General features: G+C 34.1%; 1 protein-coding gene across 1 annotated transcript; it reads left to right on the plus strand.

Annotated features, from left to right (window-relative positions):
* The first annotated feature begins 1,307 nt into the window (after positions 1-1,307).
* Positions 1,308-3,338, plus strand: LOC149537096 (xyloglucan-specific galacturonosyltransferase 1-like). Its single transcript, XM_089804929.1, has one exon. It carries the CDS (start codon positions 1,585-1,587, stop codon positions 3,211-3,213), a length of 1,629 nt encoding a protein of 542 aa, XP_089661055.1. The 5' UTR covers positions 1,308-1,584; the 3' UTR covers positions 3,214-3,338.
* Positions 3,339-16,303: the final 12,965 nt, after the last annotated feature.

A 16,303-nucleotide genomic window follows, 5' to 3' on the forward strand; every position in this document is an offset into this window, starting at 1 on the left:
TGAAAAATTATACACTATTTCAATTACAACAAAAAGTATTTGTTGTATTTGTGGTAAGCCATTGTATTCACTCTTTTCTATAATTCAATTAATTTGCACCAAAATATTTCTAAGGTTTTGTAATTTATTTGTGAATGTCATATATTTTAAAAGTTAATTTTCACAATGTGATTGTTGTTTTGATTTTGTGTTATAGGACCTTTCTTTTTGGAAGCTAGTTGCATGATTCATTTTGGACAAAATTTTAAGAATATGTTGATAGTAAATAATTAATTTTTTTAAAGAAAATTATTTATTTATTCTTGACAAATTCAATATACCTTTTTTTTGGGAAGCTAGTTGCATGATTCATTTTCTTGTTGCATGATTCATTTTCTTGGACAAAATTTTAGGAATATGTCAATAGTAAATAATTAATTTTTTAATGAAAATTATTTATTTATTTTAAACAAATACAATAATATCATTTTACATTTAATAACTCATTTAATCTCTTTATTATTTGATTAAGAGACAAGCTCCACTTTCATTGTAAAATTGTTGTATGCTATGATAATCACTAGGTGAGACTTTTTAAAATTAAACTATTATCTTAATGTACCTATCACACATCAACATGCAACTACCATTGATTCAATGGGCCCGTTTGGTTGATGGAATAGGAATAGAAAAATTGGAATATGATTTTTATTTTTTTGTTTGGTTCGTCACTTGGAATACGGAATAGGAATACATATTCCCATTTTGCCTCTAAAATGTGCTTATACCCATTCCCAAAAAATCGCTGTTATTAAAATAGCCATTCCTATTCCCAATATTACATGCTTATTCTCCGTTGGCCTAATTGGCTTAGTGGTGGAGAACTTGTACTCTTGAAAGAGAGGTCACAAGTTCAAATTCCACTTGGGGGTAGGGTATGTACGCCTCGTTTGTCAAAACTATGGCATAGTGTCCTGGACTATAAAACCCACTTACTCTTTTTTTTTTATTCTGCCAAGGAGTGCTCTTACCCTAACTCTCTCTCTCCTCGATTCCCAAAATTTGTCGCTCAAAGTTCCATTTCTGATCATCCGTGGCGCATGAAATTTTCATTTATGATCATCCGTTAAAGTAACTTGCGCGAACTCCACAACAATAGACAAAAACGGAATACTCAGATTTTATCTGTGTACGTGTGCGGCAATAAAACCATTGGTCATTAAAAATCCCGGGTCCCTCGATCACGACGTCTTAACGGGGGCAGTTGCAGTTCGGTTCTATATAACTCCGGGGAAGCCGTTGGAATTTCAAGTTGAAAACCAGTTGGCCTCTCTTTAAACTTAGTAAACTCGATCCTGTGAATTTGAAATATTTTTCGAATATCCACAGAGCATGCTTGGTGCGGTTCGAACTCGGGACCAGAAGAGAAACAGTGCAGTAGTTTTTTGGGATTGCGGTTTGGTGATGATCTAAGGTGGCGGTATTATTTTTCCTCCAATTTTAAAAGTGGGAAAAGAGTTTGAATGGAATGATTCGGGGATAGGAGCACAATTTCACGCTGTAAAATTGTTTTTGTCAATTTCATACCGGGCAAACAATATTTTCATGGAATTACAGACTGGGGGAAGAAAATGGAGGTATTTGATGGGCAGATCTGGGGAAGCTCGGAGATTTTTTGGGGAAGAAAAAAGAGTATTTGTGAAGATTATGGGAAAGATAATGCACCGTCTACTGTTATATCCTCCACTGTTGTTTATGCTGCTTCTTGTATTCATTCTGGCCTTTTCCACTGTTTTGCCTGTTTCTGTCCTGAAAGTCTGCATTTCATGGCGTCTTTATACCACCGCTTCATTTTCTCAAGAAAATCAGAGTTTTAGTCCCCCAAAGCAGTTCAAATCTGATGGAGTTTCCAGAATGGCAGCGAACCAGAGTTGTAATCTAAAATGTGATATAAATTCTGATATTGCCATGGATGTAGTGAAAATGCAAGTGCACGAAATCAGGTCCTCGGCAATGCCCATGTCGATTGCTAGGCGGAGTTCTTGCAGAGGAAGGCACATTTATGTCTATGATCTGCCATTGAAATTCAATTTAGGGCTCTTGAACCAGTGCGAGACTCTGATTCCATGGCTGAATCTTTGTTCTTATTTCAGCAATCAGGGCATGGGGAAACCCATCGAATCCTTTTTCCCCAATTGGTATCAGACACATCAGTATGCTCTGGAAATCATTTTCCATTCGAGGATCTTGAACCACCCCTGCCTGGTTTCAAATCCAGGGGACGCAAATCTGTTCTACATTCCCTACTATGGCGCCCTGGATGTGATGAGATGGCATTTCAGGGAAAATGTCTCCGCAAATACGAGGGATCAATTGGGTCTGGAGCTTCTTTCATGGCTCGAGGACCAACAATGGTGGACGAGGAAACAGGGGAGAGACCATGTTTTAGTTTTGGGGAAAATCTCATGGGATTTCAGAAGATTAAAGGAAGAAAGCCCATGGGGCAGCAAACTCTTGGAGCTGCCGCCATTGGAGGCACCCACGAAGCTCCTGATCGAGCGGCAGCCATGGCAGATGAACGAAATCGCCGTTCCGCACCCAACATTTTTTCACCCAAAATCTGATCAAGACATTCGGCAATGGCAGAACCTGATCACGAAATCTGCCAGGCCTAATCTCATAAGCTTTGCTGGTGCACCAAGGCCCAATATGCCCGAAAGCATTCGTTCGATTCTCATCAATCAATGTTTACAAAGATCTGATCTTTGCAAATTGGTCGATTGCAATTCGGGGGTTTGCATTCGGCCTGAAGCCACGGTGAATCTGTTCATGGCCTCTGAATTCTGCCTTCAGCCGGGCGGCGACAGTCCTACTCGCAAATCAGTATTCGATTCTCTTGTTGCCGGTTGCATCCCCGTTTTGTTCGATCCCTTCACTGCTTATTATCAATATCCATGGCATTTGCCTGCAAATGCAAGTTCGTATTCGGTTTTTATAACCAGCGAGAGGGTTAGAGAAGGAAAAGTCGACATTGTAGAGGTTTTGCAGAAAATCTCGGAGGAAGAGAGGAAGGAGATGAGGAACAACATTATTTTTAACATAATGCCGGGGCTTGTTTATGGGGACCCAAATTCAAAATTTGATGAATTCCACGACGCTTTCGCCATTTCTGTAAATAATCTCTTGTGGAAGATCGGAGATAGATCTGTTTTGCTCCGGGATGGAAATACGTGAGGATCGTAATGTTTGCCGCTTCTTTCTTTCGTTTGCCAACTTACAATGGACACTCCATGGAAAAGTGTAACAAAGTAATTTTAACGTCCTCCAATGACTTGTAAATAATGTAATGTTTTCAAAGATTATTCAAATAAAAATATGATTTAACTCACTTTATTGTTTTTAAATTTTCTTTATAAATGTAAAAGTTATTGTGTAGCGTTATTAAATATTTTTTACCGTTATTGAGTTCAAGACAATTTTATATATTGAGAATAAAATAAAATAATTATCACTCTGTAGGTTTTTTTTGTAGCGCTATTAATTAGTTTTAGATGATAATTTATTAATATATGGAAAATTAAATAAATAAATAAAATTTATTTAGTTTATTAAAAGAATTTAATTTTAATTTTAATTTAATTTATGCATATTAAATTATAGCTATCATTTATTTTATTTGACTATCTAAAATTCAAAATGAAAAAGTAATCAAAAATGTTTAAAAAAAAAAAAAAGATTGTTTGTCATTAATAATGAATAAACTAATAAACTAAGTTCAAGTATACTAGTTAGACATAGTTGGATTGGTCAAGGTCAATCTTAACAATTGTAGTTTTCATTAATCTATCACAATCATAATATATTAAACTTTAAACTTCCAAGAGTTTTGAGATATGGCTATCAAGATTTAGAATAAATGGAACACTTAAGCACTCATTTATATAGTGTAATACCAAACAAACTCAACTCAGACTACAAAAATAATCAATCAATTTTGGAAAGCTCTTTAGTTGTGTTCATCCAGGGTTGTCACGAATGTCAAATAAAATGATATTGCACTAATTAAAAAGAACTAAAAGAAAGAGTAATAGCAATACTAATAATAATAAAGCTCAAACAAACTCAAGGAATATGCAAGAACATTTCTATAATTTAATATTATCAAACAAACTCAACCAATATTTTTATAGTTTAATATGATCAAACAAAATCATAGAATATTTCTGTACAAACTCAACCAATATTACTATAGTTTAATATAATCAAACAAAATCAGGGAATATTTCTATAGTTTAATATGTTCGAACAAATTCAACTTCAACTATATCATAAAGATCTCAATACCAAGCTAAAAATCAACAAATCAAAAGAAATCTCAACCATTCAATTTTGGAAAACTCTTTACGAATTAATCATTTGATTATCAAAATATAAGAAAATTTAAAAAAATTAATATCAAATAAACTCAACTTCAAATATATCATAAAGATCTTAATATCAAACAAACAAAACAACCAATCAATTGTAAGAAGCTCTTAACTAACTAACTCAATAATCATCAATTTTTAACAAATATCAAATGTCTATACATTGTATAGATCTAAAGTACAAATTAAACTAAGCAACTAAGCTTACTCATTGTAAAGCACAATTTAACTATACTAATTATTCTAGTCTAAATCATTAGACACCGCCTTTTAAAAAATCATTGCATTTTACTTTCAATAGTCTCTTTCAAACTTAAAAATGTTATCCTTAAAGTCCTAAAGTTAATATGCTATTATGTTTGACTTCGAATAATCTTTTGATCTAAAACTATTATCTTTATTTACCGAATGTTATACTATCTATTAAACTTACGTGAGCGTTCGATAATTTGTTTTGGTGTTGAAGTGAGCCGTTGGAATTCTAAAAGCGGAAAGCCGCGTTCTTAGCTATTAATTGTGCAAAATAACGTTTGCCGATCTTCCTGTTAATTGTCGTAAAAATTAACTCTACTCAGAACAAAATCGTCCAATAATATCACACTTGTTTTATAAAGATTGAACGGTTTTTGAGAACGTGCATAAGATTTCATTGTAATCGTTTTCACCGGTCCGCGATTCCTGGGCAATTATAATTATTATTATTGTTTATACTTGCCGCCAATGAATTGCAGACTGTTAAATATTTTCTGTTTATCCTGTTAACGCGTATACCACACACTTGTATTTATTTTTCCTCGAGACATTTTCTGTATTGAAATTTTAATCTGGTTCTCCACTTTGCACTCAAATCTCTCAAATTTATTGAATTACTAAATAACGAACGAACGAACGAACGATGATGGCATTCAATATGAAAGTGATCTTGCAAGTGTGAATCTGCTATCACTAGTCACTCTAGTTTTCATTTCATTACTCTATTTTTGTGTAGAAATTAGTTTTGGATGTTAATGGGTTTACATGTGATCTAGTGATTCTTGACGTAATATGCAATTCAAATTAATTAAATTAGATAAAAGATAAGACGGGGTTCTAGGAGAGGTTTGGGTTCTATTTTTGTGGAGGCTAATAGTTTTATTTGGAAAATTTTCTTTAAAAAATGGTTGTTTCCAATCACAAAATATACAAAAAAAAATAATGAACTTCTGTAAAACATTTGAATTTAATATAAGATAATAAAAGAAAATTGAAAATTTTAATGTATTGGTCCTTTGTTTTAAATCAAATCTTTTAAATAATACTAGATTTATAAATATAACTTTCTTGAATATAATTTATTATTTTATAAAAATAATGGTAGAATATGATATTGTAACAATTTTGCTATCAATTATTAATATGATTAATAATATTTATCAAAATTATATTTAATTAAAATAAATATTTTATCTTTCAAACTACATTAATAATATACTCTAAAAATTCAAAAATATGAATTTCAACTTTAAAAAAAAAAAAAAAACAATCAAGTGTTGTCATTAGGGAAATTAATTCACAAATCACAAATAAGGCATGCAATAACACATTGCCTAAGGTGAGTATAATAAGGATTAATTACATCATAATATAAATATTTATATAATTTCAATTATAATATAAATAAAACTATGCAAACAATTGTGTTAGATAACTGAGGGAGGAGGGTGAATTAGTAATCCTCGGGCCCTTTTAAACAATTCGCTAACTCTGTTAATTATTGTTAGTTGAATAGCTATTATTTTTGACCTCGAAATAGCAGAAGTATTTATAGGTAGCTTGGACAGCTGTTCGTCCTTATCTATGTATAGCAGCATTAGTTATGGGTAGTTTGGACAGCTATTTGTCCACTTGCCAAGAATTAGTAAATGGTTATTGCAAGGATAATTATTTACTAATTTTAGTGATTCCCTTTTGGACACCTTGGCTGTCGAGTTGTCTTAATCTCAGCCATTGGTTTGATTTAATCTCAGTCATTGGTTTACCAACATGAGTAGTATAAAAAGGGGTCATTGGGTCATTTGGAGAATAAGTTTTGGAGAAGCATTTTGCAGTGATAGCAAATTGTCTTGCAGTGTTAGCATGGGGATAGCAGTGGGGAATATCAGCGGGAGAAATTAGGAGGTTGTCAGAGTTCTACCAGTGAGAGGCAAGGAATTTTGTATCTCTTGATTTGCTAAAGTTTAATAGAATTCCTCATCTGTAGAACTAGTTTTCCCTTAGGGGTTTTTTCAAGGACAATTTGTTTGAAAATATTGTGTTCATTGTGTTGTTCATTTCTTTCTGTATTTTATAAGTGAAGTTGCAATTGTGTTATTTTTCAATATTAGCTGGGAATTTGTTTTCAGTAGTTCAATAATCATTTACGATAGGAGATTAATAATCAGTGACTGCAATAGTTGATTTTTCACATGGTATCAGAGCATTGTTAAGGGTAGAAGAGTTTTGCCCTAGGAAATAAATTTTGATCTCTTTAGATTTATTATTGCTTTAAACCCTTGAGATGGCTTCAGCTGGTTTGAGAGATCAGGATAGATTGGATGGTGCCTCAAATTTTGGTGTCTGGAAGGCTAGAATTTCTTTATTGTTGAAAGAGAATGGTATCAAGGATTATGCTACCAGTGTTGTACCTGTACCAACAGATGCAACACAACTTGCAACATATAGGAAGGATGATGCCAAGGCGAGGAGGATAATCCTTGATGGTGTCAAGGATCATATTGTTCCACATATCTCGGAGCCAGATACAACGAAGAAGATGTGGGATGCCATTCTGAATCTATACCAGAATGCTACCACCAACAGGAAGTTGATTCTCAGAGAGAAGCTAAAGAATACCTGGATGAATCAGGGAGAAGACATCACAAGTTACCTCACCAGGCTCAGACTTGTCAAGGATGAGTTAGCAGCTATTGAAGATAGCCCTAGTGATGACGAACTAGTGAGAATAGCCCTAAATGGGTTTACTAAACAATGGAGTGTCTTTGTTCAAGTTGTCAGTGGATGAGATACTTTACCGAGTTGGGATGGACTATGGACTAATTTCACTCAGGAGGAGTTTAGACTAAGTCTTGTCAATGGGGCCAACAAGAGTCAGAAAAATGAGGTGGAACAAGAGAACGTTGCCCTAGCAGGTAAAGGGAAAGCAAAGAAGGGATTTAGCAAAGGATCAAATTCACAAAGTGAGAAGAAGAAGGACCTTTCTAAGGTCAAATGCTTTGGATGTCACGAGTTTGGCCACTATGTCAGTGATTTCCCAGAGAGGAAGAAGGGTAAGAAGTAGGTGGCAGCTTCAGCAAGTGCAAAAGAACTCTCCAGTAGAATGGAAGATGAGTTTGCACTCATAGCTTGTATGGTTAGCTCAACCTCACAGTGTGTTTGGTATATAGATAGTGGGGCGTCATTTCATATGACAGGAGTTAGAGAGTACTTCTCCAGTTACAAGGAGGAGGACACCAACATCCAGATTTCTATGAGAAACTTGTCCAAACTCAACCCTGTTGGGAAAGGGACTGTTCAGTTTCAGAGGAAGAATGGAAAGATAATTCCACTTCATGATGTGTTATATGTGTCAGGCTTAGGTATGAATTTGATTTCTGTATTTGTTCTTTAGGATAGGGGGTATAATGTACTCTTTAGAGGGACAAATGTGTTGATTAAGCACAAGGATTGGAAATCACCCATAACTATTGGAGTTAGGAGTGGTCGCTTTTATAGATTGCAGTTTGATACTCCTAAGGAACTTATGAGCAACAGTTATCCTAGAGATCTTGGAGAGCTATGGCATAGGAGGATGGGCCATATTCATCATGGAGCACTTAGATTGCTTCATGAGACTGTGACAGGTGTTCCAGAGGTGAGCACAGAGCATGACGATGTATGTAAGGGATGTGTGTTGGGAAAGTTTGCGAAAGCATCTTTTCCAAGGAGTGACACTAGATCTAAGGGTGTTCTTGATCTAGTACATTCAGATGTTTGTGGACCGATGTCGACGAAATCTCTCAGAGGATATGAGTACTATGTTACTTTTATTGATGATTTCTCTAGAAAGACCTGGATATACTTCTTGAAGACTAAGGATTAGGTTTTCAGTCGATTCCAAGAGTTCAAGGCTCTTGTGGAGAACTCGACAGGAAAGAAGATAAAGGTTCTTCGATCTGACAATTGAGGCGAGTACAAAGGAAATGTCTTCCAGGAGCTCTGCACTAGAGAAGGAATCAAGAGAGAATGGACTGTTCCTTACAATCCACAGAAAAATGGAGTTGCTAAGAGGAAGAACCATTCTATATCGGAGGCAGCAAGAGCTATGCTACATGACCAGGACATGCCCCATTACTTATGGGCAGAGGTGTGTAATACAACAGTCTACATCTAAAATAGAGTTCCACACAAGGTGCTGGGGAAGATGACACCAGAGGAGGCTTTCACAGGGAAGAAGCTAGATGTTAGTCACTTTAGGATATTCGGGAGTTTGGCATATTGCCATATTCCTAGAGATACATGTACAAAGTTAGATCAGATTGCAGAGAAGGGGTACTTTGTTGGGTACAGTGAGACCTCAAAGGCATACAGGATTTTCATTTCGGGGACTAAAAGAATTATTGTCAGATGGGATGTCAAGCTCATGGAGGACAAGGCATTCAGGAGATCCAAAGATTTGCCAGCAGATGATCAGAGTGAGCAGCCAACAGAAGCTCCAAGACCAAGTCAAGAGCAACAAAGCTCAAGTACAGTTACCAGTACGAGTGTAGACTCAGTTAGTGAAGATTCACAGAGTATGGAGCAACAGGTGCAACAGGAAATGCATCTAGAAGACTTAAAGGTTGACATTTCATCCTCTACAATTGGCAGCAGGACCCATGTGGTTCCAGATACACAAAGAGATACTCAGGAGTTTGTGGGAGCTCCTAGGAAGAGTACTAGATAGTGAAGACAACTAGCCAAGTTCAATGACTATGTGGCATTAGTTAGTCAGTTGGTAGATAGTGAGCCTTCTAGCTATCAGGAAGCTGCAGAACATTAGGTATGGCGAGATGCTATGGTTGAGGAATATTCTTCAATAATGCAGAATGATGTGTGGGAGGTAGTACCTAGACCAACAGATAGAGCTGTAGTTGGATCACGCTGGATCTATAAGATAAAGCACGGTGCAGATGGTAGCATCAAGAAATACAAGGCAAGGTTTCTGGCAAAGGGTTTCTCTCAGAAGGAGGGAATAGACTATGAGGAGACATTTGCCCCTGTTGCCAGGTATACTTCTATATGAGCTATAATCTCACTTGCAGCACAGATGGGATGGCAAATCCATCAAATGGATGTCAAGACAACATTCCTTAACGGTGAGTTGAAGGAGGAGGTATACATAGAATAACCAGAAGGCTTTGTAGCACACAACAAAGAGACCCACGTGTGCAGATTGAAGAAAGCATTGTACGGACTCAAGCAGGCTCCTAGAGCATGGTATGAGCACATTGATACATACTTGCAGAAAATGGGCTTTGTGAAGAGTGAAGCAGATACTAACCTCTACTACTTGATGGTTGGGGGTGAGATTCTCATTCTTGTTCTTTATGTAGATGACCTATTTCTTACAGGTTCACTAGGGCTCATAGTGGATTGCAAGAGGAACCTTGCAGAAGAGTTCGAGATGAAGGATTTAGGACTTATGCACTACTTTCTAGGCATGGAAGTGTGGCAGATAGATGGGGAGATTTTCCTTGGTCAAGCGAAATATTGCATTGAAATCTTGAAGAAATTTAGGATGGAGGATTGCAAAGCCATGTCTACACCCATGATCATGAATTGGAGGAAGGTAGATACAACTAAGGAGAAGGATGTAGATCCCACTTTATATAGACAGTTGATTGGTTCGCTTATGTATTTGGTCAACACTAGACCAGATATAGCATTTGCAGTAAACTCTCTTAGTTAGTTCATGGTTGAACCAAAGAGAATGCATTGGATAGTGGCTAAGCATGTGCTATGGTACTTGCATGGTACAGTCGAGTATGGGATCAGATATGTTTGAGGTGAAGGTATCAAGTTGATAGGCTATACTGACGTAGATTGGGCAGGAAGTACAATAGACAAAAGGAGCACTTCAGGGTGTTGTTTCAGCTTGGGATCAGGAGTTGTATCTTGGTTTAGCAGGAAGCAGAAGTCTATGGCTCTAAGTTCAGTAGAAGCATAATACATAGCAGCTAGCATGGCGACATGCAAAGCTATATGGCTTCAGAAGTTGTTAGTAGCCTTGTTTGGTCAGAAGGTTGAGACTACTGTGATACATTATGACAATCAGAGTTGCATCAAGTTGTCTGAGAATTCAGTGTTTCATGATAGGTCTAAACATATAGACATCAGATATCACTTCATCGGAGATTGTGTACAAAGGGGAGTTGTTTAGCTATAGTACATACCTACAGATGAGCAGGTAGCAGACATTCTGACTAAGGCATTGGGGGAGGCAAAATTTATCTTCTTTAGAGATAAGTTAGGTGTCATGCAGAACAGCTTCCTTGCTAAGAGGGAGTGTTAATTATTGTTAGTTGGATAGCTGTTATTTCTGACCCAGAAATAGCAGAAGTATTTATGGGTAGCTTGGACAGTTGTTTGTCCTTATCTATGTATAGCAACATTAGTTATGGGTAGTTTGGACAGCTATTTGTCCACTTGCCAAGAATTAGTAAATGGTTATTGCAAGGATAATTATTTACTAATTTTAGTGATTCCCTTTTGGACACCTTGCAACCAATTCTATTATTGGCTGTCAAGTTGTCTTAATCTCAGCCGTTGGTTTGATTTAATCTCGGTCGTTGGTTTACCAATAGGAGTAGTATAAAAAGGGGTCATTGGGTCATTTGGAGAATAAGTTTTGGAGAAGCATTTTGAAGTGATAGAAAATTGTCTTGCAATGTTAGCAAGGGTGCAGTGTTAGCATGGGGATAGCAGTGGGGAATATCAGCGGGAGAAATTAGGAGGTTGTCAGAGTTCTACTAGTGAGAGGCAAGGAATTTTGTATCTCTTGATTTGCTGAAGTTTAATATAATTCCTCATCTGTAGAACTGGTTTTCCCTTAGGGATTTTTCTAGGGGTCAATTTGTCCAAAAATATTGTGTTCATTGTGTTATTCATTTCTTTTCGTATTTTATAAGTGAAGTTGCAGTTGTGTTATTTTTCGATATTAGCCGGGAATTTGTTTTCAGCAGTTTAATAATCATTTACGACAAGAGATTAATAATCAGCGACTGCAATAGTTTATTTTTCACAAACTCAACTCAACTTGGTAAACACAATAACCTTATTCAACTTTATAGTATCATTTCATTAACCAAATTATAAAAATAATGACAATTTTAATATGTAAAAGAAAATAACAAGTAAAACATTCATGTACATATTAACACCATATGCAATTTTTAACGTATGAACTTGATTAGGGTAAAAGCCACCTAGGACTAGTCACCCAATAATATTTCACTCTTCTTATGTGAGCTCGATTAAGAGCCAACCCCATCAAAGGTTACAAGCACACTTGTTAGGTGTGATCTTGTTACAGAATTTTCACCAAAGATCATTTGAAATTTGTTACCCTTGAATGAGTGGCCTCTTTAAAGGACTTATAAACACTCAATGGAATGTCACCTTAGAAAAGGATTTGCAAATAAAGATTGTTAAGTTCACTCGGTTAAGGGATTTTCTACTACAATGATTAGCGAGTAACAATGAAATGATCTGATAAATATGCATCTTACTTTTCGTATTCACATCTCCACTCCTCTCATACATTTCTCACTCACTCTCCATCAAATCAACTCTTCACTCCACTTCAACTTCACACTTCAGATATGCTCAATGTGATCTCCTTAAACAACTTTGCACCGACTTGATTGGAAAATTGACCACTAATGTTTTCCTTATTGTCTATTCCTTCTATAGACAATTTTATTTTGCTTCATCCCATTCCTTATGGCTTATCATCTTCCAACTTAGATACATTGAATCTAGACATGTTTTAACATTGAACTTTGCACTTGTCCTTGGATCACAAAACATGCTTGAAATCTTCAACATTAGATCTTGACTTAATAATTTTAGTCATTGATCTTTCTAAATGACTTCATCCTTATCTTAGAATCTTCTAGAATAGTCTAGATCTTTGCTTGATGTTGTCCTTTATTCAATGTTCCATAAATTGTTCTACTTTATTGAGCTCTTTTCTTCCTTCATTGAATACATCCATCACTCAGTTAATACTATGCTTGGTTAAAACTAAACTTGATTGGTTAACCCTTATGCTCGATCAATACTATTCTGACTTAACCCTTATCTGTCTCTTCATTTACCAACCATTATCTCTAACTTGGTGTAACTTACTGATTCTTTATCTTTTCACTTTACATCTTCAATTCTTCCTTTACCAACCAAACTAACTTACTTGTACTTCATCTCAACACTTCATGGAACCATGTAAAGTAATCAAGCCTGTAGTGCCTGCCCCTAGGTCGCATTTCAATTATTCTTGCCAAACTCTTTTAGGCCAGTTTTATACTTGATATTTAGTAGCATTACTTTCAGATTTTTAGATAATATTTCAGACTTAGTTGATTATATGATGAGATTACTTGGTACCCTATATTTCATGCATGTATGATGATTATTCAACGTTTTCAGTTATTGATGATGATTAGTTAGATGGTTTATTATCACATGTGCTTTCTTATGGATACTTACCCCATACTGCATGTGTATGGTGTGTGTGTTTGTTTTCTTTATGTATGGTGTTTCTGATGTGGTTAAGGAAGGGAGTCGTAGTCACCTACTAGTCGAGATCTATACGATGCACCACTTCCTGCCATTGTCTATTTAGCTTAGAATATTGTGTTTCTACATGTGTGGATTTTATGCAGGTTGCAGGTACCAAGTATCGACTTCCCTGAATTGCTAGGATGAGCGTACCCTATCGCATTATCTCAATGGTAAGAGAGGGGATATAAACTCTTAAGTCCAAATCCTAAACCCTTTAGCCATTTGTCCTAATTGATAATTAGGACAAGTATTTGAGTTAAGTGCCCTCCGAATGCATCAAATGATGTAATTTTGTGGTTATAACCCTTTGTTGATTTAGTATGTGTTTTGCTATGTTGGGTTTTCGTATGTTGTCTTTATGAGTCTTTGGTGTATTTTTCTATTAATTAAGTTTAATTAAAAGATTAATTAATGATTTAATTTAATAGAAGATTATTATGATATTTTAATATTTAATTATATTTAATTAATTGAGAAATTAATTAAATAAAGAATTGAATTTGGAGATTAAAGTTCAAGGATAAATTTAGAACATGATAATATTTATTTACTTTACTAATAATATATTTAGAGTTCATTTTTAAACGAATGCTAAATAGTATTGTTATTTAAGTTAATTAAATATTTTATCAATTAAGTTTCTAAAATAAATTAAAAGTTGAAAGATATTAAATTATTAAAGTTTCTAGATCACATGATGCAAGCATGAGTTGAAAATAAAAGAAATTAATTAAAAGATAAAATAAGTGGAAATAATAATGTTATTTTAATTTCATAAAGTGTGCATGGGTTCAAAAGTAATAAAGATTAAAATAGAACTCAAGAGGAAAACTAAATTAAGTTATTTAATAATTCATTTAATGTGCATTAAAAGATAAAGCAAAGATTAATACAAGTTAATTTTAGAGTTAACTCAGTTGAGCAAGGAGTCCTCTCAGGTGAATGCACAATAAATGCCCCGATTTGAGGAGAAAACTCCTTATCACAACTTGGGGGGTTCATTTTTGAGGAGTGCGAATTTGGGAAAGAATTTTGGAGATAGGAATTTTGGGAGACATCTTTTGGCAGCAAATTTCAAAAGGAGAATTTTAGGAAAGTTAGAGGAAAGTTATTGAGAGGAGCGAATTCTCTCACAGTTTTTTGGAGTTTTCAAATTAGCATCAGGATCAAGTAGGGTCTTGTGATCACTGATTAATTACACATTTTTTGCTACTTCTTGTCTTCTTCGTGCTAGATTCTCTGTGATGAAAGTTTAAACATTTCAATATTGGAATTTATTAGATGCTTGTCAATTAACTTCTGTATAAATAGGATATATTCGAGAAGGGGTTGAATTTTAAAATGAAAATTCTAGATTAAAAGAAAATTTGGATGGTTAGTAGTTTTCCTTCTATAGAACAATGTGAAGATCAAATTCAAATATATATATATATATATATATATATATATATATATATATATATACTTATGAAAAAAGAAAAGAAAAGAAAAAGTATTTAATTAATTTTATGTAATTATAAAATTTATAACATAATAAATTTTATAAAATAAATAAAGTATATCTTTAAGAAATTTCTTAATAAATAATATCATGTAATAAGATTCTTATTAAAATAAATAAATTTTTAAAAAAGTGAATAGGGGAGGGGTGGCTTAACCACCCTCTACCCCTTTACCATACATAAGTATAGTAGGCGGCTGCTGTACGTAGTTGTACCTGTTGACGCAGGACGATTGCGACAGCAGTCTTGCCCTACGTACTATGCAGGCAACCGTTATTAACCGCTTGTTATATGTTTAAAATAAATTTTAAATGTGATGTTTAATATGAATGCAAATCAATTTTTATGACAAGTTTTAAATTTGTTAATAATTTTTAATAATATTAATTTTTAAATTTTTATTATTATTTTAATTAAGAATATTTATTAAAAAGGTTTGAATAATATAATTAATTATTATTTAATAATAATTTTAATAAGATTTTTAATAATCTTTAATTATTATTTGAATAATAGATATTAATAAAGTTATTATTATTATTTATTAATTTAAATAATAATTTATTTATATGTATTGTTGATCTTTAATTAACAAAGTTGTTAGTAATGTTATTAATTATTAATAATTAATAATCGTTGAGTTGGTACTTAGTTAATTTAATTAAAAATTAGTTGAATTAAAATTGATTAATGATGTATATAGTTAAATGAAAATTGTAAATTTATTTTAATATATATTTTTAAAACTACTTATTTATTTTGATAAGTAACTTGTCTTTTAGAGCATTTTAGAAAATTGATTTAAAATCGAACTAGGGTAATAGTTTGATTCTAATCAAACATAGGAATAGGAAAGAGATATATTGTAAATCATAAGTACCTAAATTATACACTGGAAACAAGAATAGAAACCCTTACATTTGAATTAACAATATATTATCAAGAATAAACCAAATTGTGAGACCATTATGTTTTCTTTATATTATCTATGTTTGGGGTTTTGGGTTGTCCTAGTGTTGACTAGTCTAGGACGTTTACCAGAGGCTTGGGAGTTATGTGAATGTGATACTATGATGATTTGTTCTCGATCTTTCTAAACCCAACCATGGTGATGTGTTGATATGCTCTATGATGGATGTGTTTACTGGTTGTTATTGCTTTCTAGCTTCTTGAGAGGACTGAGGTGTTTTAAGTGATTTGTTCTTGATGATGTCATGTTGTGACATGTTTGACTTGACCATTTTGGAGTCTTCGATCAGTATTGTGATTTATTTTGGGATACTTCCTGGTTGCTCGTTGAGAACCATTGGATATTGTGACTTATCAATGATGCCTTCAGTTGCTGAAAGAGAACTATTGTGATTATTATGATTATCAATTGATGCTTTCCAGTTTCTCGTGGAGAACTGATGTGATTATTGTGGCCTATCTTTTAGATGCTTTCTAGTCGCTTGTATAGGATTGAGGTATTTCATGAGCCTAGGGTAGGTTATCTATGTGTAGTGTCAGGAAGTGGCTTGCAATGAGGGACGAGAGACCCGAAGTGGCTCTGGGGAT

This window comes from Cupressus sempervirens, chromosome 10 (assembly GCF_028749045.1).
Source record: "Cupressus sempervirens isolate cs-2001-9-10 chromosome 10, ASM2874904v1, whole genome shotgun sequence".
NCBI lineage: Eukaryota > Viridiplantae > Streptophyta > Pinopsida > Cupressales > Cupressaceae > Cupressus > Cupressus sempervirens.

Bases quoted from the DNA above. Each gene is read 5' to 3' on its own strand.
- LOC149537096 (XM_089804929.1), top strand. From the start codon at position 1,585: ATGGAATTACAGACTGGGGGAAGAAAATGGAGGTATTTGATGGGCAGA.